Here is a 27834-nt window from a genome sequence, read left to right on the forward strand (position 1 = left end):
TTTATCAAGAAATATATCCTATATCTATAAAATAATGATGTCTTCACACGTACAAACAAGGATTGTTTGTAACACGCTGATAAGTCCAATAATCTTATCATCTACTTTATCTAAAATCAAATTTCTAAGATTGTTGTGTAAATCTACATTTATCATTGTGAAATTAATCCAAAAACATAGTTGTAATTGGTTCATCAATCCACAAATTTATTGCCCTATCCTATGAATCAAACAAAGGTAGGGAAGCCCCTCTTGTCTTGATAGTAAATTGTCCTAAAAGAGAAAAGGGTACTAAGGTGACAATGGTAACTCTTTCGACTTCCACTTTGGCATTTCACCTAGTGAATACTTTGCATCTAAGGTGAGAGATTGAGTTGTAATAGTGCCTTTTAGTATTGTGACATAATTAGGAATGTTCAATCTTTCATGATTATAGGTTCTACCCAATGTTTTAAGACTCCGACTCCGACTTCGACTCGGCCGAGGATCGACTCCGACTCCAACTCTGAAACGGTAATGACTCGGCCGGCTCGATTTCAATGACTCGGTCGTTGTAAAAAATACATTAAATATTTATTTTATTTATTAAAAAACATAATTTTAAATATTTTAAACATAATTTTAAAGATTTTCATTCATGTTTCCAAACACACAGCATTATAATATAGATGGAAGACAACATATGATCAAAGTAGGCTCATGAACCAATCCACTATATCAAAATGGTACCCAATGGCAATACATAGTCAACTGTCATACATGATCAAAGACTCAAAACAAAATACAAATAACCAAGGAGGCTAGAAATGGCCTCTACAACAAAAGTAAACTGTGATGGTGACCAAACTGCAATACTAGTACTACTGGCTAGTAGCTACTGCCAGAGGAGCCAAGATCATCTCGACCAATCTCTGGATCATCATCATCAGAGTCAGACAAGGGGCCCCATGGCTCCTCCTCATCATCATCATCGTCTCCAACTGCAACTGTAGAAGTGGTACCAGTACCACTAGCAGGCTGTGCAGCAGATGCAAGCTGAGATAGAGTAGATATGCGGTTGCGCTTCTGTCGTGGCTGAGCAGAGGAAGCACCTACAACTGGAGTCTTTGCTGGCTGTGAGACTGAGGCTGGTGGATTGGGATCTGCATTCAACTGAACAGGCTGAAGTTGAACAACATGTTCAAGTTCAACTGATGTCTCCATATCTAAATCTACATCAAGATCCTCATCAGGATCAAACTCTGGTGGACGACTCTCCACTACCCAATCTGATGTTGGATCAATGTCTTCCAACACAATGGGATCTGAATCAGGTCTTTTTTTCAACAATTGGTTTCGTCTGAGCCGAAGGTTGTATTGGACAAAAACTAGATCATTCAACCGTTTTTGATCCAAACGGTTTCTCTTCTTTGTGTGAATCCTCTCAAAGACAGACCAATTGCGCTCACACCCAGATGCACTGCAAGTTTGACTCAAAATACGAATTGCAAACCTTTGCAATTCAGGGCACTGGCCACCAAAGGCCTCCCACCATTGTGCTGCAAAAAACATAGGAGTGTAATGAATTATGAGTTAGATGAAGGCTGAAGCTCAACAAAATTACAAATTGTATCTAACTTTCAAATTATAAATGATTTAACAAACTTTAATAAAAAAAGTAAAACCATTAAGAAATTGAAAATTGAAATTTTTGTTTACCTGGCTCATCTGCTTCTCTTGCAATCTTTGCTAGGTTCTTCCCAAAGGTACCTGTTGCATTGCTGAAGGATGTGACATGTTGATGTATCTCCAGCTGATCAGACTCCAATGGGATCATGCGTTCAATGCAATCAACCAGTCCATCTCTGACCTCCCCCCTCAAAGCTCCTGACTCCTTAGCTTTATAATGATACCGTGGGTTCAAAAAATACCCAGCTGCATGTATAGGGCGATGGAGTTGATTGTTCCATCTTTCATCAATGATTGCCCAAATGGGCCCATACTTTGCCACTCTATCCTTGTATGCTGTCTTTATTTGCTCCTTTGCTTGATCCATAGCCTCATAAATGAAGCCCATAGCCAACCTTTCCCCATCCACCAACCGCAACACCTTAACTAGTGGCTCAGCAAGTTTCACAATCTCTGCTGCCTTTCTCCAAAAAGTTTCTTCATGGACTTTCCTTTTCAATTCTTTGCCTTCTGGTTTGTTAGACCAATTGCTTTGATTCCATTCATCACTAGAAAACATCTTTTGCAAGTTTCTATGTTGGGAAAGCATAGATTGCAATGTCAAAAAATGTGTAGCAAATCTAGTGATGGCAGGCCTAATAATATCCTTGCCTCCAGTGTGTTTCCTCATGAGACTCAAAACCAGTGTATGATTGTATATAAATTTTGTTATGCTTTTGGCATGATCTACAGTGTTTTTGACCCAATCTAATTTTCCAATATCCTCAAGCATGAGGTCTATGCAATGTGCAGCGCATGGGGTCCAAAAGATGGTCTTGTGTTTTTCCTCTAACAGTTTACCAGCAAGAACATAGTTAGAGGCATTATCTGTGATGATTTGAACAACATTAGCCACCCCCACCACCAGAACAACCTGATCCAATAGCTGAAATAACAAGTGGCCATCTTTTACCTTATCAGATGCATCAACTGATTTTAAAAACATGGTTCCCTGTGGGCAGAAGACAAGAAAGTTTATGATGGTACGGTTTCTTTGATCAGTCCATCCATCTGACATGATGGTACACCCTATTCTTGCCCATGAGTCCATGAACTCTTGCAAATACTCATTAATGGATTGAATTTCTTTCTGCAAACGAAACCCCCTTAGCTCTTGCATAGTAGGGCCTTTGAAGCCTTTTCCAGCAGCATGTATGGCATCAAACATAGGCTCATAATATGGTGAACGAGCAGCATTAAAGGGGATATCAGCATCATACCACCATCTAGCTATGTAGTCACAAGCAGTCTCCCTCAATTCTTTCTTCCAATGGTCATCTAAAGTGGGCTGAATTTGACCTTTACTAACTTCAGGACCATGTGCATCTGATGGAGAGGAGGGAGTGAAATAACTTTTGATAGTCACATCACCCTTTTTCAAATTCATTCTACCCTTTCCCTTATCTTGAACAGAACCAAAAGAGGGAGGAACATAACGGAAAGGGTTGGATGCCTCAGTTTGAGGGATAGAGGAAGAACCCTCAAAATCATAGTGGGGGTTGGTAGCCATCATTTTTTGTATCTCCCTCTTCCTCCCAATTTCAGCCTGTATCTCTTTTTGCCTAGCCTTATCTTCTTTAAATTTCTCAAAGCTGGCCAACAAATTCTTTCTAATCTCCCCAATTTATGGTGAGGTACATGGGGTAATTTGGCCTCTAATCCCTGCCAAGTGTTGTTTCAGCCTATTAATGCCCCCAGGACCTTCCTTAATTTTCCTATGGCAAAATTTGCAATGCATTTGACTATCAACCATTTCAACATATGCCCAAGCAGGATCTTTTGCTCTAGGTGCCATTTTTTGACTAGGAAAACAATCTGAAAATGAAAAAAAAAAAAAATAATAATAATAATTTGATTCAATGTTCATTTATTTGACAAAAAACACTCTCTAAGCTTTCTTGATATGCACCTAAAATTTACTAAGCAAAAACAGATTTATAGAGGTGGAAAAAAATACCTCCAGGCACAAACTGCCTCCTCAAGCTTGCTCCAAGAATCAGCTCCTCAATGCTGCTCCAAATGGCTGCCCAAGAAGCTCCTCACTCCAGCTACAATGCTCCTCCAAGACTCCTCACTGCTGCTCCAAAACAAGCTCAAGAACTGCTCACTAATTCTCAAAGAAGACTCTCACTCAAATGCATAAGACTGCTGTGAGTGAATGAGAGCATTTGGGTGTCTTAAATAGGGTTTGGGAGGGGGAAATGGACCCCAAAAACATTTAGCAAATTACTATAACACTTTGGAATCCATAAACTGCATTAAACATTTGAAAAAATACCAAAAAAGTGAATTTTTTTTGTGTTTTTTACGCTGCCCAGCCGTCCCCTTGTGACTCGGCCGAGTCATATCGGACCCGGCCGGGTTGACCGAGTCACACATGACTCGGCCGAGTCATTGGATGACTCGGCCGAGTCATGTGTGACTCGGTCAACCGGACCGGTTACTTGGCCGGGTCAGTCTTGAGGCTATTGAAACGGTTCGACTCGGCCGTTTCGGTTTCAAAACGGTCGGTTTGTAAAACATTGGTTCTACCCCACTTAAGAGGGTGTGGGCTTCTTGGTAAGTTGTTTTTATTATTAGAATTTTTTTGGAATATATTGTGTTGATGATTTTTTGTTTTCTTGCTTGGCAACTTTAGGAACCCCGAGATGGCAGGATTCGACAACACCACCAATTTGGTCATTCTCATCACCCATTGGTCAGGTTGGCCTTTCATCTAGTTTCGTTGGCAAAATATTAGCAAGGAAATGTCTCTTCTATTGGAAGGATTTGTAGAATCATGATTACCAACAATAGCACACCTACCATACTCTTAACCAGGCCCAAAAGCTTACTAGTTCAAAGAAAATTGTTTTAGAGGACCTCTTTTGCATAATTCACGAAGATTCTCTTCCTAACACACACACATGGATCAAGCCCGTTTTAGAGGTATTAGAGATGGAGGAATCCTATGGTGCATTAGTTGAGGTGCCAGTCCATCCAAAAATCAAATTCTTATCTTAAAAACAAAGTTTGCAGTGGCTTTTGCTTCACCAAAAGCTCACTATCTATAGTAGGCTTCACAAGGTTGACATGACAGATGTTGCTCATGTTATATTTGGCGAGAATAAAACAATTGAGAATGGTTTTTGTAGGTACCAAGCTCAATGTTGCAGGAACCATTCCTCCACCCCCATCCCCAACAAGGTTTGGAAGCCGGAACTGACCACCATGTGGATTTGTGCCCAAATCACCCTTGAAACATCATCCCCAAATTTTGGAACCACGATTCCTCAAATTTTTCACACTTCCTCAAATTTAGCCCAAATTTGAAAGCTGCTAGCTGCAAGACACCTTCAAAATGCAGAAACAATGAATTTCTACACCATTTCAGTCAAATAATATGCTACAATTGCACATAGTTCAGCTCTGCAGCAATTTCAACTCCTACAAATAGCAAATACAAACCAAGCAAGGTTCAAAACTAAAGCTCTGGTGCACAGTAGTAAGACAACAAGTCACAGCAGCACCCAGCAAGGTTTATTACTGTCACAACAGCACCCAGCAAGGTCCAATGTCCACTATCCATAGTCCAACAGTGCCCAATGTCCACTATCCACTATCCACCAGCACCCAACAAGGTCAATTACTCTACTATCCATTGTCCAGCAACACCTGACAAGGTTGAAAATACTCTCTCAGCATCACATGTCTCTCCTCAGTGTCTATATGAGTTAACTCTTCCCAAGTTCTCATGGTGGGCAAGTGAAATAAAGGAAAATAGGTGTAAATTTATAATATATAGATGTCACTTTAATGTACTATGGATGCCATCTCTGTCTTGATTCATGTACAATGCATGCTTTCATATATTCTGCAACTAATTTGGCATTCTAGATGTTTTGTTAACTATAAATGCAATAGGACTAGTATATGTGTGTGTGTGCACGCACTTCCAAAATGCTTTGCTTCCGAGGATTCTTGGAAAAAGATGCTTCCGATGCTTCGCTTCTCAAAAACAAACCTACTTTGTGCAACATTGGCGAAGCTGCCAAAGTGTTTTGGGCATGGTTTCAAGCTGAATTTGACATTGTTTATGCTGTCCTGTTGTCATGAAAGGTCCTCTTCTAGTAGACACTTCGATTAATAGGGACAGCTGCAAATCTACGTGGCACACAGTCAATCTGGTTGCAATTGGCTTTCTGTAGAAACATCAATGTAAGTTACTTTCAGTAGAAGCCCTCTAGTTTTAGCTTAGTGGGTTCACGGAGCTTTAAAGTTTAAACAGGAACTGTCCTTGCTTATGATAGTCAACCTCAGTGTTTCCATCATGATGTTGAGTTGCTTCCTCTTGGTGCAAAGGCTCATATCCCTGCCCTTTATAGCCTTTTTAGGGCAGAATTTTTCCGGTGCCCCTGTTGTTCACGTGATATAATTGTTTGTTCCATGATGTACTAATTTGTTCTATAAAGTAATATATGCAGTAGTAATATAATATAAAAATAAAAAGAGAGGGAAAAACAATCACCAAACAATGTGAAACTTTTAATAAACTAGAAAATCTGCCATCTAAGTTCCTTTCCTGCTGTAGTGGATTTTTTCAAAAAATCAGTTGGATGATAAATTTTCCAAAATATCGTGATTTTTTGCAGACTTCGCCAAATAGATGACAACTCGGCTGATAACTCATTTCAGGTAAATCCTGCTGATTAATTGGTGATTTCTGCAATAGTGATTTTGATGAAAGGAGAAACTAAAATTAGAACTAACAACGTCAAAAGTATGGCCATGTTAATAACAGTTAAAACGGACACATTTGGGCTAGGATGACTAAACTATTTAAATAAGGAAATCGTTCCCTGCCAATAGCTTTGGATAAGAAAAATAAATGAATAATGATTCACATTTAGGAAACTATTTTATTATGCAAATAAAAGGGGCTCGAGAGATTTAGAAACTACTTTTTCTTGATTATAGAATAAAGGAGATAAATTAAAAGTATTCCATGGCTAACAGGGTGAAGGCACTGCCTCATGTCTGGTAGGTGCAGCAAGCTCATAATGTTAGAAGGATGTTAAAATCTAGCACAACTACTGTCGTACTGATTTTATATGATATCAACCACATCCATCAGCCAGTTGAGCATTCCAAACCGACTGCAATGGAGTTATTTTATCTACAACATGGGATTGTACGCTAGCAAGTTGAAATCATAGACCATTCATGGTAAATTTATGCCAATGCTTTAACATACATTTGTTGAGCAGTTTGTTGCATAGCATGAAGGTTGCAACCTATAACGGCTTTCCATTCGAAACAACTATTTACCTTATTATTGACATTCCATTAGTGCAAATATTAATCCATTCATTAACTAAAATGTTTGGATATCGCATAAAACTTTAGCAAAATATGAAATTTTCAAGAATTAAGGTTATGTGCTATGATTGAAACAGAACATCATGTTATTATCTTCACAGATAAAGTGGAAGAAAGGAATGTTTATGATCAGGCAGGAAACACAGAGGGAAACAGATGTAAGGTAAAAAGAAAAAAAAAGCAGTGTACAACCAATTGCATTAGAGTTCTTGGGAGCCTTCTAGGTGGTATTAGCTGAGAAATACACCATATGCAAGGAGCAAATGAGTACAAAGTAATATAATCACTCTAATGTATGTGTGTGTGTCCTCTGAGAGTATTTATTTGGAGAGGCAAGCACGGTGCCCATGAACAATTCAAAGGAGGCTGTGGATTGGAATGTAAAAAGGCAAGTATTAAAAGGATACAAATAAAATTCACTATTTTTCAAAATTTCACAAATTTGTCAGATGAAACCCATTTCAGAGAGTTATAATATCTGAAGCAACAGACAAGAGTTGTCCTAGAATATCAACCTTTTTTTGTGTCACCAAATAACTCCTACTGGCTTCACAGAGATTGTCTACATTTTTAAAACTGAGGAAAAGAGAAGTTCTCAATGGCTGGTTTCAGTAGTAAGACCAGACCTTTCATAGGATACTTCCCAGTATTTCACTAAAATAGCACCAAAGAACTAATGAACACTTAATGTCATTCTTCAATTCTGCTCACTGCTCAAGGAACATATGCGCCTGTTTGGATTCCTTTTCATAAATTTTTTGAAGGTACCATGTGATATTGACTAAAATTGTGAAGAACATATTCATCATCAGTATCACGCTTCCTTTTTGAAAATATCTTCATAACCTGCATATATCATTAGAGTAATCAATATTGTTATCATTGTTAGTCACTAAGCACCCTTTGGGTAATGCATTGAAGAAGTATTTATCATGGATGTAATTGTTTGTTTGAAAAAATACAACTACTGAAGGAATGAGTTTTCAAAAGTGAAAAAATATTCTTAAATGACTGGAATAAATAGAGCACAAAATACCTGTACCATGAATGCTGGTTATATCTCGGCCTGTTACTTCAATTACCTCACTGCCTTGTAATGCAACACCAGATGTAGTGATAACAAATGGAAATGCTAAAGTAGGAGATATTGGGGATTTAGCAATCTTTATATACCTCTGACCTGAAACACAGCATTAGAAAAAGGGCAATGGAAGTTTATACAGATATCCCCATGACTTGCTTCATCATTGCATTACATGAATCCTCACTCACACAGGTTAATGAGGGTAGTTCCAACAAAGCACAAAATTTTCTCTTTAAAAATTACAATGGGCAACATATTCATATTCCAATCCTAATTTATTTATGCGAAGAAAAAACATTAAGGAAACACATGCACAAACACAAACTATTGTACAAGAAAATTATTACATTCCACCTGCATAAGATAATTATTAAAGTCCACCTGTATATGATTCAAGAATAAGGCGGATGTTAACAGCATGAGCCCAACTTGTTCCTAAAGCTGCTGTCAGATGTTGCTCAAAATTTTCAGCTTTTGTAGTAAGATCACTCTTCTTCTTTGCTGCAAGTTGACCCAAAATATTAAAAAAAAGTTTATGTAAAAGTGTAGATTCTAGAGTCCTAAAATTCAATTTAAACTCCATTAACAAAGTGGTGAACATTAACACCTTCAAATGGGTAACTTAGCCGTTTTTCATCTTGCATGCTTTGCAGTCTTACTTGATTAGTCACCACAACAGGTATCCTTGAAAAATCTGCCACAGATCTGGGATAAATCACAAGACAAATTGTTAGAGATTTGACAGGAAATAAATAAAAGATGTGTATTATATACGGATACAAGTTCAATCTCTCTGGCACCGAATAGACACTGAATGTCCATACATCATAAACTTGACTGGAAAAGGAAAATATAATTAATTTCACAAAACTCATGAATAGGAATGAAAAGCTAAAGTTCTGTCACAGAGAATATCCAAAGACTTGAAAATGTATTACACAAATAGTCTCTTAATATGTGACACTTACTTTAAAAGTGATGCTTGGCGGCCTATTATATCATGTATTAGAGTTGTCTGATCCTGTCCCTGTTCACTGCAGTTACCCTGCTTCAGTCCTGTGCAAAAATCTTTTACCACATCTTTCAGAAATGCCAGAAAATAATATTGCACTGTCCTATATCCACTACTCTTTGTGAGCATGTTTTTGTCACAAACATATTGAAAACAATTAACTGCAAAAGTAGGACATTTAATGCGTATATACAACCTTCCCCAAAGGTAAGTTAAACAAACTTTCCTTGTCATATTATGATGTGTTCTGAGAATGTTGCATTGAATAAGAAGTAGGCATGTTATAATGGTTCATAAAAGGCATTCGCAAACTGGTGCCCACAAGCTCAATCACTATTAAGTTAACAGATATACTAAAAATACATAACCAAAACCAAGGTTCGACTGTTCTTAGGCATGCAGACCATCCCATTTATAGAGAGAACCTCTACAAAGCATATATATTCTTTACTTTTTTAGTTTTCTTATACATGACGACTTTGTTTTTCATAAGGCCATTTTACACCAGCAGATGCTTGAATATATATAATAATATAATATTGACCTGACAAGATCTATGTGTAATGTCCCCATCCACTGACGAGACATAAAGGGAAGAGTCCACTAGCCTAATTAAGTTCCCATAGGCTAAGACGGGGAAAATTAATCAAAGGAACACAATTCACTTAGGAGAAAACATTACGAAAGCTAAATATAGAAAAGGGGAACGTGGATCCTAGGCTAATGAAAAGTCACTTCTAAATTATTAAGTTAGAAAACCCACTAACGTGACTTTATTAAAATAAAAGGTAAAAAGGTGGCAAAAGAGTCAACTAAATTATAAAAAGGGAAATGCGTCTCTCCTCATTTTTGCATTCGTTCACTTGAAAATTAGAATTTTGAAGAGCTCTTCAAAAAAAGAATAAGGTTTTTGAAAACCCTCATTTGGGTTGTTGGTTTCGGTGTTGAAACTATACATCGAGCCGGATCACTCAGATTCTAACATTGCGCTTCATTGTTGATGTGAAGAAAGTAGTGGCAGAAATGAAGTAAGTTTTAGAGGTGTTATTAGTTGATTTTATAATTCATTATGTGGTATTCCTATTTCTCTTCCTTGTTGGCCAAGAGCCCTTGCATTTTTGGGCATATTCTTCAGCATTTATCAGGCATGGAACATCAGCTGTTGGAGGTTAAATGCTATCCTCAGCATTTATCAGGCAAAGAACATCAGTTGTTAGAGGTTAAACGCTATCCTCATAGGCCGAGTTTCTGAGCTACAATTGAAGGGCTGAGTTACTACTGTTTTGTTGGAGCATTTGGCCTGAGTTTACCTTCTGTGTTTGCTAGTCGAGTACCACTTGTTGAGAAATCTAGGGCATAGAGATTAAGTGATTTCTCTTCTGTTAGTAACTGCTTATGAATGCTTTTTACTTTCTTAGATTAGGATTTTCCTTCACTTAGAATATTAGTGTTCTTTTTCATAAAACAGCTACCAATGCATAAACCATAAAGAGACAAGAGACACAGAATATAGGCTACCATCCAGGGCCAAAACCTCTCCTTCTCGAGAGGAAAACCCTAACAAATTCATCTTCTTATAGAGACTTAAATTGACGAATACCAAGACCAAGACCCTTGACTCATATGCCACTCCAAGACCAAGACACAAAGCTTCCCTAAAGAGATCCTTAGTCAACGATAGTCAACCTTCTACTCCTTCCTCCTTCTCGGCTTCTCTTCAACTTCGACTTCCTTCTACTTCAGACTTATTTCGGCCTCCTTGATTAGAAACCCTAAATCAGAACCCTAACTCATACATAAGATCTCTTATGTCTTATTTTCCATCGCTTTAGTAGGAGGTCTCTTCTTTGGTCACTCGGCTTGTAGCATACCTTTGCTTTCTCCTTGAATTACACTTCGAATAGGTATGCAATAATTTCAGCCTTTTCTGCACTAGAGAACGGTCCCTTTACTTTGCACGTGTGAAGGGAGATCAACCTAAAACAATCCCAAAACACTCCCAAAAACTTTACTTTCCTTCCTTCAATCTTTGTTGATGATTAGGCTTCTTCTAAGTGACCCTCGCACTCCTTACTGCAGATTTTACCTTGACCGAACTTTTGTTTTCTGAACTGAGGCCGAGTTGCCTATTTATAGTGGTTTCCCCCTCAAATTAGCCGACTTCATGGAGGACGAGTCAACGTGTCAGCTGGAGGAGATTATTAATTCCATCTTGAAGTCGACTTGCTAGGAGATGCATGTGCTTGTCTTCAAGGGTCTTTTGACTCTTTTAATGACATACAAATTTGTAACATACCCAAGAAGGGTCCTTCATACATGACATAGACTCAAATTGACTTTTATGACTAGATGACAAATCCTAAACGCTCACAATGTGAGCCATCACTAAAAATAAAATTCCTTGACCATGAAACCCATGAGACAAGCATTACAATAATAATTTTATTTTTCTTCTTTACATCAATTACATAAAATAAAAATTACACGTCATTATGAAGACCGAACCTAGTTACACTTTTCAACACTCCCTCTTAAGTAGGGAGGTATTCCTAATGGTACTAGGTCATTCTCAATCTGAAGAATTTCTCATAAGAAGAGTCGGATTGTAACCCATCTGTATAGCATCATATCTGTTAACTTTTCATAGGGTGATATTGTTCTTTACTTTGATAATTGCATCTCACTATTAATACATTAAGTTCACCCCATATCATCATTACATTATTCAGATCTACACCATTATACATCAGCATATGCAATTATACAGAAAGAAACAACAACATCATCATCATCAGTGCAGCGGAACATAAAAGGAACAGTAGAAGAAAGCATCCACACATATAGAGACACCAGGATTGATCCGAGACCAAGGCAAAACCCACTATGGGGAAAACCCTTGCAAATCTTCTTCTTCTTAGATCGTCATCAAATGATGCAGCAAAAGAGAGTACAATGATCCTTAACTTTATCTATGTAGCAAAACAATAATGATATCTATGAAACAAATCTAATCATGCTAGGAATCAGAACTCTCATATTGAAGGTTGTAATGTGTTGTCAGAAACTGATGTCAACTGTTGTATACTGTTGTCACTGTGTCGAACACTATTGAGCACTGTTGTTACTGTCAATGAGCCCAATACATATGTTTGCAGCGGAAACTAACAAATCAGATCTACAGATCTACATATCTGTATAACAGTAGAGAGAAACCCAAATCTACCAGATCACTGAAGTCAATTGAAGCCAAGATGTCAAACCCTAGATCTGAATTCTGGTCGCCCTCATCACAATTGTCTATGTGCAACCGAAACTCCTTGGTCGCTCTCTCGGTCACTATATGCGAGCAATTGTGACTGCAGGGTCACTCTTAGGAAGTCTTTATGCGTGCGACTGTGGCATAATACAGCTAAAACCCAAAGTCGCTCCCTTACTGTTGTTGTGCGAGCGATCAAGATGTCCTGGTCGCTCTCAAGACAACTCTGTGCGAGTGACCGGGGACTGATACCTCCATATCTGTCTCTGAAGCCATAATCGCTCCCATAAGCCTCTGTGCCAGCGTCCAAGGGTCCACAATCGTTCTCATTGGCTTATGTGCTAGCGACCAAGGACCAGAATGACATGTTCTGTGCCAACAATCGAGATCTAGAAGACCCTAACCCAGAGCGAACCTTTCACTTGTGATATCGAACCCTTGAGCGAACTCCTTCCGTCGAACCTGTGCGAACCAAGAAAAAAGAGAAGAGAAGATGTGTCCAAATGATTTTGAGGTCTCTTCTATTTATAAGCTTTCCTGAGGGTTCACTTGGGGTTAAGGCTGACCCAAGCAGTTACTCATGTGGTTAAGACCGACCCATTCCATAATACATGTATGAATAAAACAATTCATAACTCAACTTCTGCTTGACTAAATTAGGTGATCTTTAAGTCGATTTTGGTCCTCTCAAAAAGAGGAATCTAATTTAACCATTATCTTGGTCATTTGAGTTGTCCAAGGTGGAATTTTACCACAGTTGCAAAAATTAACACTCCCTCTCAACTAGGGAGAATTCCACCTACCAATATTTGTCCATCGAACAATATGCCATTCTAGAATCTTCGAGTGTCATCACGTATCATTTCTGTCATGTAGTAATCGTGCATGTGCATCTCAAATGTCTCATCATCACAAATCATCATTGTACATCTCAATCTATCCTTTGCTTATTCCTGTTTATCTCTTGATTGTTCCTAATCATTCTCGGAACTAGAAGAAGAAGAATTTGTTACCGGAGGGGAGCTTAAGATACCACCCTTTATCTAATCAAGCTACTATCTAGAATCTCTGTCGACAGGCTACTACCTGGAATATCATCATCAATCGTCATCGGAGAGCATATCATCAAGGAGCACGTCTCAACCTGGAACCACATCGGGGAGCAATAGCTTCCACCCATACTGAGCAATAGGATAACTCATCACACAAGGGAGTACACCCTCAACCCTGGAATTTCATATCGGGTTGTCTCAACCCATCTTATTGCCTACTGATCTTCCCATCGATGACCCAGAATAGTCATGTGGTAGAACACCTACATCATAATCAACTTGGGTTGTACACCCCAAGTACACTCTCAACTCGTTGGCCAAAACGAGGAGTGGTATTCCCATCAAGTTGGCCTGCTTGAGGGTATGATGCCAACTGGAGTATACTCTGCAAAGACCAATAGGGGAGCAGCATTCTCTGACCATATATAGGGGAGCAGCATTCTTCTACCTTAGGTAACAGATAGGGTAACGCCCTATTGTCCAGAGTTCCCTCAACCCCAGGAGCCATCTATCTCAATTCCTCACCCTACGAGCTCAAGTAGGGTAGGAATAGTTTTCTCAGTGTCCTCGATCAACGTTGCTCTCATCATTAGCTTGTCTCAGTAGCAGTTGTTTCCTGTTCATACATCAAATCAAATATCATGTCAGATCATATATAATCATATGAATCACAAAAGGATACCATAACCATCCTCCCTCTCAAGGAGTTGCCAACCACTTGTTTCGAACAGTTGCACTGTCTCAACATATGAGAGTATCTCGGTCCCAACTATAAATATGGGACTTACTGCCAATCGAATCATCACAATGTATCCATGTCATATCCAAATCATGCTCAAACAACTCTCTAAGGAGCTTCTGTATCCTGCCTCACAGCTAGCCATGCTAGCAACATCATGATCAACCTCGGTCATGCTATGGACCTCTCATCCAAGATATCATGGCAGATCACATACTAAAGAAGCATCCAAATGTGCTTATCAACAATAATCTCAAATATCAGCAATACATCTATGCAGATACATATCATAGGAGAAATATCTCATTCTCAAAATAGAATACCTCATGCAAATATTTCAAAGCATGCTCGGTGGCAACTCTATGTGAGTGAAGCAACTCACTCATGAATTTATTCAGGTTCTATGTACATCATACATATACAAATGGATGTTCAAAACAAAACATCAATGCTTCAACCGTCAGATGCCATGTCAAGTTCAACAACATCTTGAACTTCAAATCCGAGTATCCAAGGATTTGCAATTTTCATTATTCAAAAACATTTTCCAATAGCTTTGCAATATGGAATTTCTTTCCCAAATTCCAAAAATCAATTCATCATGTCATGATACATCATTTCGGGCTTCATAAGCCATCTCCCTCTGATTTAGATCATCAGAGGCTCATCACCTGTCACAAGTAGATCATCAAGATATAAAACCAAAACCATAATCAATATCAAAGCCATACCTTGGAACTCATCATCCTGACTTCATCATATAACTGTCAAATCTAGACATATCTGGATTGCAATGCTCTAAGCATAATGCTTTGCTAAGCCAGCATAATTATAACTCAATGTTGTACCATGAATCAACAAGGTCAACTCATCAAAGTTTATAAGCCAAATCACGACCATTATCAAAGTCATCATTATCATAGTAGTAATACTTTCAACTAGGAGGTAGGTGGAGCTCATATCAAATCTTAACTTCATCATGCCAACAATTCATGCATAATCCGAACTTGATTAAGTCATTCTCATAATCATAATATAAGTCATCCTGTCACTAGGTGCAAATGCATACATCAAGGATGAGTCATGCAGGTTCCATTTTTCATGCCAAATCACAACTATCATTATTTCAACCATTGTGCTAAGAATAAGGAGGCCAATCTCCAAATAAGTCATCATGCCCACATAGTATCGATATCAGGGCAAATCAACAATCGTCAAATCAGATCACTAGACATCAGGTCAAGTCCAAATTGCTATCGTAGAGAGATCTATAGTCAAAGCACATCTCAATCATCAATTCAAAGTTATTGTCAAGCATCATGACAAAACACCAGTAATGCCAAATCATGCCAACCTCTTGTAGCACAAACATAGTGACATATCTATATGTATGTCCCGGTCACCTGCAAACATAAGTTCAGTCTACATGTTCATGTTATGGAAAACATTCAAGTTTTTCCTACTAGCAGATCTTGTTGTTATCTGCAATACATTTGTGGTACTGATATCTTCCAGATGACCATCTGATTTCATGCACAATACTTCATTATATGATCAAAAATTTAACTCAACAACTTCAGAAATCAGTGAACAATGGTAGACTATGTTAGGGACATCATGATTCAGACTTCAAAAAGCTTTAGATGATGGTCAACAACAGTCAAATCCCTGGTTAGCATGGGAGCAATTTTCGCTGCCTGGATGAGATCTCCTAGATTTGTGACTACATCTGGAGCAAAAACCCTAATTTTTGTACAGGCTTCAGATCTGAGACCCTGTTGCAAATCAATACTGTCAGATACACATAAATCATACTCTAGCAACATAGAATACAAATAGTAACAAGGGTAAGAATCTTGAGAAGAGATTCTTCCTCTGACTGGGGATCTGCATCATTCATCTTCATTCATGTAAGCAACTTGTCTCTACTAGGGTCATCTAACATCAGATTTGTTAGATCATAAACATATGGCTATCAATATCATGACATCAATCTTTCATCAAAGGCTTAGACTCAAAGCAACAAATAGATCTCAAGATTATGAACACAATAACACTTTTTATCAAGTCACTTGACCAAGTTAGGACATTTAGTTTAACCATATGCCGTCAAGACAAGACCACAGGTAGTAAGAGATCTAGAATATCAATCTTACACTTATACCTCTCACATGCACTTCATGACCAATGAGATCAGATTAGGCCATTCAATAAAACTTTATCAAAATAACAAGAGTGTCAATTGCTCTTTCCATATACTTCCATCATGCTTATCGCAAGCATTACCCGCAGACTCATGTAGGAGTCAATGAACTATCCTTCGATATGAAATCCATCATGACAAGAATCAAGAGTATCATTTTCTAGAACCAAGGTGCTAGCCTTCTTTATAGGATCAAGATGTCCAACAGATAGATCATAGATGTTAGCCAAACATCAAGTGTATCAATGTATCAACATTAGATAGCCTCATAGAATTCAAAAAATGTTCAAAACTAAGTGCATAATTTCATCATAGGAGACATATATCCAAGTCACTTTCATATGCATGTATAAGCCATTAAAGAAAGAGGCATTCTCATCATACCTTAGGGCTTACCGAGCCAATAGATGAAACACAACATACCATGCATATTTTGAGGTATTCAAATACCTGAGCATCTACTCATTAGACATAGGCCACTTGAAGCACTTTATCATATTTTCATTAAGTACCTCTTAGTCTCTTTCCAGATCTGCATCTCAAAATGATTCTCAAGAAGGATCTACGTATCTCATCTCATCAAGGAGGTTAGAAACATCCATATACTCAAATACATATGCAGGAAGTATAAGCAATAACATAATCATCAGATCCATAAGTCAAACAAGTAAGAAGCATCATAAGTCAAGAAATACTTATCTTCAATGAGAGGCGATCCTCTCCCTCTTGAACCAATCTTCAAGAGCCATCAAAGTCCGTGGTCCATATACCAATGTTGTCTTCAAGTATCCAACCAGATCTGCTAGGCATTATCCCATCTAGGGCTTCATCAAATTTTCCACAAGTGCTTGAGCATCTTCTCATTGAACATATTATACCTCATATAGTTTCCATAAACCAAGGTTTTCTCTTCAACCCTAACCTCATAGAATCCATCAGATCTTAGTAGTTAAGTTACCTAGGGTTTTCTTCAAAACCTAGAGTTCTTTTAGGTCTCCACCATCCTCTTCTTGCTTCCATCAATGGTGTCATCATCAGGGTGATCTCCATCGCTTTTCTTCAGCCTGCCTCTGATACCATGTTAATTTTCATAGGGTGACATTGTTCTTTACTTTGATAATTGCATTTCACCATTAATACATTAAGTTCACCCCATATCATCATTACATTATTCAGATCTTCACCATTATAAATCAGCGTATGCAATTATATAGAAAGAAACAACATCATCATCATCATCAATGCAACGGAACATAAAAGGAACAATAGAAGAAAGTATGCACACATATAGAGACACCAGGATTGGTCCAAGACTAGGGCAAAACCCACTATGGGGAAAACCCTTGCAAATCTTCTTCTTCTTAGATTGTCATCAAATGATGCAGCAAAAGAGAGTACAATGATCCATAACTTTATCTATGCAGCAAAACAATAATTATATCTATGAAACAGATCTAATCATGCTAGGAATCAGAACCCTCATACTGAAGGTTGTAATGCGCTGTCAGCAACTGATGTCAACTGTTGTACTCTTTTGTATACTGTTGTCACTGTGCTAAACACTATTGAGCACTATTGTTACTGTCAATGAGCCCAATACATATGTTTGCAGCGGAAACTAACAAATTAGATCTACAGTTCTACAGATCTTTATAACAGTGGAGAGAAACCCAGATTTACCAGATCACTGAAGTCAACTGAAGCTAAGATGTCAAACCCTAGATCTGAATTTTGGTCGCCTTCATCACAACTGTTTATGTGCGACCAAATCTCCTTGGTCTCTCTCTCGATCACTATATGCGAGCGATTGTCACTGCAGGGTTGCTTTCAGGAAGTCTTTATGCGTGCGACTGTGGCATAATACACCTAAAACCCAGAGTTGCTCCCTTACTGTTGTTGTGTGACCGAGATGTCATGGTCACTCTCAAGACAACTCTGTGCGAACGATCGGGGACTGATACCTCCAGAACTGTCTCTGAAGCCATAGTCGCTCCAATAAGCCTATGTGCCAGCGTCCAAGGATCCATAGTTGCTCTCATTGGATTATGTGCCAGCGACCAGGGACCACAATGACCTGTTCTGTGCCAACGATTGAGATCCAGAAGACCCTAACTCAGAGTGAACCTTTTGCCTGTGATTTCGGACCCTTGTGCGAACTCCTTCCGTCGAACCTGTGCAAACCAAGACAAAAGAGAAGAGAAGATGTGTCCAAATGATCTTGAGGTCTCTTCTATTTATAGGCTTTCCTGAGGGTTCACTTGGGGTTAAGGCTGACCCAAGCAGTTACTCATGTGGTTAGGGCCGACCCATTCCATAATACATGTATGAATAAAATAATTCATAACTCAACTTCCGCTTGACCAAATTGGGTGATCTTTAGGTCGATTTCAGTCATCTCGAAAAGAGGAATCTAATGCAATCATTATCTTGGTCATTTGAGTTGTCCAAGGTCGAATTTTACCGCATTTGCAAAAATTAACAATATCAACCAGCATTGTCACATAGCAAGGCCTTGACTAACAGCTCTATCTCTCCACGAGATCTGAGCACAATGCTGGCGAGACCAATGATGTATAGACACCCTCATCATTGTCTCTCTTGGAACATACTCCACCCGGGTTCTCAGGGTGTGTTCCACCAGGACTATTCTTATCTTGGATTCCCAGTCCTCAAAGAATATCAGTCCTCTACAACTACTCTTATCTTGGATGCCCTAACACATCCTCAAAGAGCATCGAATGCCAGATGTTTACCCAATCCTCCATTCTGTCTTCCCAAGTGAAGACAAGAATGATGTGTCTATTTCTCCCTCTTAATTAGGGAGGACATATCTATTCCAATAAAGGAATGTACTCATTCCTACAAAAGGAATGTACCTAAGCTCTCTCTTGGCTTAGGAATTTTGCTTCCAAGTTTCTTCCAAGTAAGAAACTTGTTTCCAGACTCCCTCTTAATTAGGGACCTACAGCAACTCCTCAAGTGGAGATAATGGGACAACCAGCTACTTGAAGAACTCCTCCTCACGATGTCATGAACTTCTTTTCGTTATCTAGGAGTCTTCATGTTTGGGACTTCTTCGTAGGGCACAGACCATCCATCATTTTCATCCATGAATTAGTCATGTCATCATCGGAAAGTGATCCATTAGTCCATATCTGGCCTTCCTTTATGCCATGCTACCTACTTTCATGCCATGTTTCCTGAAGGAACTTTCTTCTTGCTACATGGTCAACAGTGGTGGAAGACATCCATAGCTCTTCCCTTGGCAACCCTGCATAGGCCCATCCAGATATTGTTCAAAAAAATAGGAAGTGAACACTTAAATCAAAATTACCTTTGTGATGGTCTTTCATCACGACATCTTCTAGTTTGCATCAACATCCTATGTACACGTCGACACATCTCCCAAAGATATATATTGTCAAGGGTCTCTTTTGTTTTAGACTTCATCTCTGTCTACATATCTTTCTTGGAGATATCCTAGTCAGATCTCTTGGTTTCTCGGATGTTGATTTCCTTTACCATGGTTGTATATTCCACGATCTCTTCCTTCCTTTCTTTGACACATTTCATTCCCAGGAACTTTCAATCAAAGTTCCTCCAATTATTTTCAAACACCTCATATGACATAAGAGGATATATTATGTTGATTTCATCTAGTGAATGTGTGGCCCATGCCTTATTGCATCCTTTCGGAGGAGGAGATCCTTTTTCTTTTGATCATGCTCTCAAGATAAAGCATTGATCCATGTTACCTGCAACCATATGACATGACTCTGCAATATTGAATATAAGCATACATACCAATGTTGTGAAAATCGTGATCGGGATTAAATCGGCGCGGGGAACAAATCGGAAAAATCGGGAAAAAATCGTTTGGTACAAAAATATTCATATTTTTTCATTTTTTTTCAATTTTTTTAATATCTAAACCATCTACAACATAAAATAAATACATTGACACATAAATATGATAAAAAAAAACTAATATATAAGATTTTTAATATCATTTCTAGCACTAAAATCACACATAACATTGAATCATGTCCTGACTAGTAAGTCCTGACTCCTGAGTCCCAACTCAGCCTCAAAATATCAACAAAAAATATGATAATGTATCTCATCATGTCATAATGTCATATACAATAAAATGAAAGTCTAATCCTATTGATTTCCTCTGCCCCTCTTGCGAGAAAATGCCACAGCTTTCCCTTTCCCTCTAGATGTAGATGCTCGTGCCTGTGCTGGTGGAGATGGCAGTGGAGTCTGATGTGCTCTAGAAGCTGAAGAACTAGACCACGTCCTCTACTGGTGGCAGGGGTAGCTCGGGCAGGTGGTGTCACCTGGAAACATTACAATCTCCCAATCTTGAAATCCTGAAAAACTGATAAGTCTGCTGGATTTTAAATGAAATCTAAAATTCTACTTTCTCCATATGAAATCCAATGAGGCTGGAACCACTCTCAAACATCCTGAGTCATTTCATGGTAATGTTAAAAATTTAAGTAAAAGGATGAAAATGAAGATTAACATTCTCCTTAATCTTCATTTTCATCCTTTTACTTTAAGAATTTAACATTACCATGAATAGCATATCCATACTAGGGCCTAGACTTGATCATTAAGCTGCCCCACTCAACAATTATTTGTTTCTTTCAAAAACAATTGCATGAAAAAACCCAAAAAAACGTTATAAAACTATGCTGTTGCGACCCCCGACGATTTTTTAAGTTTTTATCGCGATTTTTTTGTTTTTATCGCAATTTTTTCATAAAATCGCGATTTTTTCAGTAAAAATCAGCAAAAAAAAGTACCAGCGATTTTTTCGTATAAAAATCGCGATTTGATCGACAGAAGGAAAAAATCGCGATTTAATCACGATTTTCACAACACTGATACATACCTCATGTTCCTTTGGGTCATCCAGACTTCTTGCAGAAGCTTCTTTGATTGAAAGAGCTTCAATCCCTTGATCTGCTTCTCCTTTTATGTCATCATACTGATGATGAAGCTAAGCATAGTTGAGCAATTCCCTCCTAACCAGGCCAAACCATTTCTAGGTTTTTGTGGGTTTTGCTTGAGGAGCCTAGAAATAATTTTGCAGAATTTTCTGAGCACCGGAGGTGGGGTTTTCAGCCATATATTTGCAGCAGACAGTGTAGAATTGTTGGGGACTGCACAATGCAGCAGTTGGTCAATTGATTGTAGCTTCGGGTTGTCATTGCTTCACCTGGGCTTTGCTCTGCTTGCCTTTGAGGCAAGCCCAAGTGCATTCCTTCCATATTTTGTACTCTTGCACCAGTTTATAATAAAATGGCTTAGTTGCTTCCATATTTCTGATTGTTATGGGTGTGTTCTAATTGTTTTAAAATTTTTGTGGTGAAAATTTGTTATTTGCTTGCATATCATTGTTTTTCCTATTTTGGAACATTACAAGTATCCCCGTCCAGTAGATGTTTCCTTTTGACAGATATATGATGAGCCTTATACTAGATGACCTTTCTCTTCCATAAGTGCTACCTATGTTACAAATGAGGTTTCCAAGAGCTATACCCTTCCTTGATGACTGCCATAGATTTTAACCACCTTTCATGCTTCTCTATGATGATGTCCTGAGCTCTTGATTTCAATGCTTCTATGATGCCTGATGCATCCCATCATTTTTCTTATGATAGCCATATCTTACAACAAAACACTTAGGAACTTGAAAAGAACTTAGGTGAGGAAGACTATCGCAATCATAATAAAGATCTCTTACTTCCTCATTCTTCGATTTCTTCTTTTCAACTTCCTCCACTTCTTCGATGATATGGGCTTCAACTTCTTCTTTTGTTATTGTCCTTATTGATCTTAGGACAATCTTTTCTTTTGTAGTGCCCATATTCTTGGCACCCATAGCATTGGATCTTAGTCATGTCCTTCTTTTCCAAGAACCAGACTTTCCACCCTTTCTCCTTGTCATTGTAGCATAAGGTTGATTTTGCTCACCTGCTCCCACATCATATTTGGCCTTTAGTCTAGATTCTTCAATATTGCACAGAGACCATAGATCCTGGAATGGAGTAGCTTCTTTCTTCCCATAAATACTTAAAGTAAAGTTACCCTACTCCTTCGGTAGTGCATTTAGTACAACTGTAGTCATTTCTCTATCAGACATGACTTCTCCCAGATCTTGAAGTTGATCTCGAATCTTAGATATCCTCATAAAGTATGAGGCTATTCCATCTTCCCTTAACATCTTTAGCTTATGGAGTTCTTTCCTTAATGAGATGACTTCTCCAGCAGTGTTTATGGAATACAACTCTACCAATTTGTCATAGATTTCTTTTGAAGTTTCTAGTTTTGATACATATGGGATGAGGGGATCCTTGATGGATTATATGAGAATCCTTGGAGCCCTAACTTCCCCTTGCAGTAGTTTTCTGAATACAATCTTTGGATGCCTTACTGGCTATCCAATACAGAGAATCTGACTGGCAGAGAGATGAGAGAGATATACCTCACACTACCACTGGCGATCCAATACTGATCCAGTCACTGAATGACTATCCCCTAGCTGCCTCTGCGTAGTCTTTGCGCAATCACTGCACTGCTCTGCGTCACAGTGTTTGGGAATTGCGTCTCTCCTTCAACTGATCGATTTTCCTATGGAAATTCGACTTTCTGCCCTCCCGGTCTCACACCCCAACTTCTGGCTCTAAAACTCGACTTCTCCAGGAAATTCGGATCTCCTCTCAGGTCCGCATTGCCTCGGCGTGGCCCTACGTTGTCCAGTGTGGCCTCTGCGCTGCCTCTTTTGGATCTCTCTCTACCTCCTCTGCGATGTATTCCCGGATCAGGAAATCTTCCTCCGAAAACTATCCCTGCCCCTCACTGCAAGAAATCACTTCGATCTCTTCTCTAGCAACTGCTACGCTGCCCTCTCTGAGAAATTCGATCTCTTGATCTCTCTCCGATGTGTTTTCCAAATGCCCACCAAAGCCCTTCTTATAATCCTCCAATTGAGTAATCAACAGCCCAGATTAGATTATAATCAATGGCTCAGATCATTTGGACTCAATCTTCGTCTTCTTCTATAAGTTTCACCCTTAGTTTGATTAATACCCTTTAATTATTTTAATTTCCTAAGTTTAGACTTAGGCACCCATTAAAAATAATTAATTATTCTAATAAAACTGTCTTCAGTTGGAATTTCCCAAAACGATTTCTGGGTATTCTGGAATACATGTGTCCTAGTCTACCTGCAAATTTTGAGGCTTTGAGCACATCTGATGCTACTAGAAATCAACAATAAGCAGCAGAAAAAAGGGCATAAATTAATACGAGGTAACTAGAAAACTTGATTTTGTATTGTGATTGAGAGATTGCAGTCTCCTTTCAAGTTGTAGCTTGATAAAGAACAGTTTGTACCCTATTGAGCTAGAGCCTTTTGTGGGTTGTAGCCAAAAATTTGCAGTTTTCTCCCTTATGGGTTTTCACTTATATTTGGTGTCTTCATGTGTTGCTTGTTGAATGATGCGTGAATGCTCTTGAATTCTGAATAAGTCTATATGCAAATGTCACTCTTTGGTAATTGCAAAAGAAACCATTACTAACTGAACTTATACATAATTCATTAGCTGCATAAGAAGATAATCGAAAAAGGAAATTAAGTTGAGCTAAATAATTGGAAAGATACAAAAACTAATTCACCCTCCCTCTCAGTAATTGCCAAGCATATATCAATTGGTATCTAAGCCGATTCCTTCAGCGTCAGTCTAACAACTGGAAGGAGGTCCTAAATCATTGGAATGGCTAGTCAGGAAGGATGCTCAACAAATAAAGCCCCTTTGTTCACTGGCACAAATTATGCATTCTGGAAAGTGAGAATGAAGACATATTTAATGTCTCTTGGAGTAGAAGTCTGGGTTGTTGTGTTGGTGGGATATGAAGAACCAAAGAAATGAGTAGTGACAAAGATGACAAACTGGAATTCACAGCCAATGCAAAAGCTATGAATGCACTTCTTAGTGGATTAAGTGAATCAGAATTTATTAAAGTAATGCATTGTAAAATAGCTAAAGAAATCTGGGATAAACTGCAAAATATTCATGAAGGAGATAACAAAGTAAAGATGGCCAAATTACAAGTATATAGAATGCAGTTTGAGACATTAAAAATGAATGAATATGAAGATATTGCTAAGTTCTTTCTAAGAGTATATGAAGTTGTTAATGTCATGATGGGTCTAGGAGAAACAATCAAAGAGAGTGTAATAGTCCAAAAAATATTGAGGTCATTACCTTCAAAGTTTAATCCTAAGGTTTCAACTATAGAAGAGACAGCCAACTTTGAGACTCTAAACAGGGATCAACTACTTGGTTCCTTGACAACATACAAGATGAGAATTTCAAAAGGAAAGTCAGCTACCAAAGATGCAGCTTTTAAGGCAGACAAGCCTACAAAAGACAAGGAATGTTCATGCTCAAACTCTGATGAAGAAGAGGCAAAATTTGTCAGAAGATTGAAGAAAGGTACAGGTAAGTACAAAGGAAAACTCCCATTTAAGTGTTTCAATTGTGGAAGAGTGGGGCATTATGCCTCCAAATGTCCTTATAAGAAAGAAGAAAACCAATCTAGAGGGAAAGAAAAGAACAAGTCTAATAAAATGAAAAAAGAGAAAATGTTTAAAAAGAAAAGCTTTTATGCTCAAGAAGATAGCAGTGTATCTGAAATCTCTAATGAATTAGTTGAAATATGTAACTAGGTTTGGTCTTCATAATGTCTCTTATACTATTGATCTTATGTATTTGACGTAAAAAGAAAGAAAATTTATTATTGTTATTTTTATAGCATGGGTTTCATGCACAAGGCCAATTTATTTGTAGGTCAAGCACCCATTGTGTGCTTCTAGGATTTTTTCATAGAGTCAAAGAGTCAAAAGAGTCATTGTCATATGTAATAGATCCCATTGGGCAGCTTGTAACAAGTCAAAAGAATTTATTTGAATCAAAATTGTGTCAAAAGTGCCTCCAAGACCAAGTTGGCATGCAAGGATGAAGTCGGCCTCATTAAGGGCAATTCACACTCCTAGATAGCCTATATATAAGAAGTATTCGACCTCATTGGGAGAATATACCATCAAGCAAGTTTGATCACTAGAAGCAGCTCGATCACAAGGACAAGAAAGAGATCTAAAAGGATAAGCGAATGAAAGAAGAACTCAAGAAAAGAGAATCGAAATCAAAACTCTGAATTTTGTGACACATTCCCTCAAATCTGTGAAAACTAGGGCATCATTTTGTTGCAGCAAGGTCCAAATTGTAGTCATCTAAAGGAGTCGAAATTTGGTGTTAAAAGGATGAAAGTTTGGAAGTTGAATTCCTCAGGAGAAAGAAGCACCCTAAGCGAAGGAAGAAGAAGACCTCTTTTACCATCTTTTCACCCACACGTGCGAATTAAGGTTTCTGTAATAAGGCCGAAATCTGCAGTCATAAGTTGCAGGTCTGAACTTGAGATCAAAAGTGATGTTGCAGCAGTTTGACTTGGGTTGACTTTGTGAGAAGATAAGTTCATCAAAAGGAAGGTTGACTTGGTCTTGGAGGGGTCTTGGTCTAGGGTCTAAGGGTCTTGGAATTTGTCATTTGAAGTTTCTATAAGAAGAGAAGAATTTGTTGAAGAATGTAACTAGTTTCAGTTTTCATAAATGTATTTGAGTCATTATGTAATGTACTTGTCAAAAGAGTAAAGAAAAATATTTTTATTATCGTATCAATGACTTATTAAAGCATGGGTTTCATGCTTGGGTCATCATTATATTAGTCAAACTCCCCATTGTGGGCTCCTAGGATTAATATTGAGTCAATAGAGTCATCGTACATTTAAAGAGACCCTTCTTGGGCTTTGGAATCATGTAAAAAGGTTTACTATTGAGTCAAATATGATTTATGTAACCTCCACACCAAGTCGGACTAAGGGACACCAATTTGACCTCACCTAGAGCCTATAAATAGAAGGAGATCGAATTCATTTGGAGCATCTTATCTCAAGCAAGTTCGATATCTCTAGTGAAGCTAGAAAAAGTGCGAAGTGGGTCAAGGAAGTCAAAAGGAGTGCGAGTTGGGTCAAGGCTAAGGAGAAGGAACAAATCGAAGTTTTGGTGTTACTTTGTTTCTCTTTTGTGCCCTAGTTTGGGAGATCAAAGTCTTCCAAGTGTTGTTGCTGTTAGTTGTTGCCTGATGATGTAAGTTGCTGCATAGTCGAAGTTGCTAGGGTGGAAGTGTTGTTGCAAAGGGGTCGAAGATCTAGAAGGGCTTACTTGGTGTGGAGGGAAGGTTCAGTCTATGTCTAGGTTGAAGTGTCTCAAAGAAAACTATTGAAGGAAGAGAATTTTTTACTAGGTTTTCCCCTCGAGAGAGGTTTTTCCTTGGCATAGTGCCTACATCTTGTGTCTTGTGTTTTTGTGATCTTCATACATACATAATATGGTAATTGCTTGATGAAAGATAAGATAATAAAGAAGTAAAAGAAACCAACATAACTCACAAGTAATTATCAAGAAAGAGAAATCAAACCCTAATCTAGTTGCATTGATTTCTCATCATGGTATCAGAGCTAAGGTCAAGAAAGGTTGAAGATCACTTTGTTGGCTCAAAAGGAATGAACATGGATTCTCCCTCTTTGATAAACTATATGAGAATGGGTATCAACATTGTTGGAAGATGGATCAAGAAGGTCATCTACTACTTATTCAACAAGCTCAAAAGTCAAGGGTTCTTGGCTGCTCTTATAGGTTCTCTTAGTGATGACAATGCATGGATCACTGATAGTGGAGCATCAAGGCACATGACAAAAGAAAGTAAACAACTTCATATACTATCAAAGGAACCATCTTCTCATGCAGTGGAATTGGGTGACAACAAAAGCTATGTTGTTAGAGGCTCGAGATAAATATCGTTGAAGCTAGAAAATGGATCAAAACTGCACCTCAACAACACACTATGTGTTCCAGGTTTGAAAAATAATTTGCTTTCTATTTCTTGTTTAGAATATAAAGGGGATAGAGTTGTTTTTGTTGATGGAAAAGTATTGGTTTGGGGAAAAGACTCTAGCATTGATAAAGCTAGGGTTATTGGAGTTCGTGAAGGAAGCCTTTATAGAGTTACTACACCACCTCCTCAAACTTTGGTTCACATGGAGATTAATCCCATTAAGCTATGGCATAGGAGGTATGGTCATCTATATTATAAGGTTATCCCTACTCTTAATCTATTGGTCCATGGCATCCCCAATATGAAATTAGATCATGAAGGTGTGTGCAAGGGGTGCTCTTTGGGAAAACATATAAGAAAGCCATTTCCGAATAGTGAAACTGGGTCTAAAGTGATATTAGACTTCATTCATTCTGATGTGGGTGGGCCCATGTTTGACAAATCACTTGGAGG

The 27834-nt window shown here is 38.2% G+C and overlaps 1 protein-coding gene across 1 annotated transcript in view; it reads right to left on the reverse strand.

Annotated features, from left to right (window-relative positions):
• Positions 1-7303: 7303 nt before the first annotated feature.
• The window catches only part of RAD51B (DNA repair (Rad51) family protein), a 265335-nt gene continuing 244804 nt past the window's right edge, over positions 7304-27834 (reverse strand). Inside the window, exons 8-12 of the mRNA XM_089418067.1 lie at positions 9118-9183; positions 8757-8854; positions 8531-8650; positions 8102-8245; positions 7304-7911 (exon numbers count right to left, since the gene is read on the reverse strand). Of these exons, the coding sequence (XP_089274193.1) occupies positions 7880-7911; positions 8102-8245; positions 8531-8650; positions 8757-8854; positions 9118-9183 (460 nt within the window). The 3' untranslated portion in view covers positions 7304-7879. The remainder of the gene's footprint in view (positions 7912-8101; positions 8246-8530; positions 8651-8756; positions 8855-9117; positions 9184-27834) is intronic.

The sequence above is a fragment of the Pinus tabuliformis genome, chromosome 3_2, assembly GCF_031772625.1.
Source record: "Pinus tabuliformis cultivar Carrire ecotype Pingquan chromosome 3_2, CPIR1, whole genome shotgun sequence".
Taxonomy (NCBI): domain Eukaryota; kingdom Viridiplantae; phylum Streptophyta; class Pinopsida; order Pinales; family Pinaceae; genus Pinus; species Pinus tabuliformis.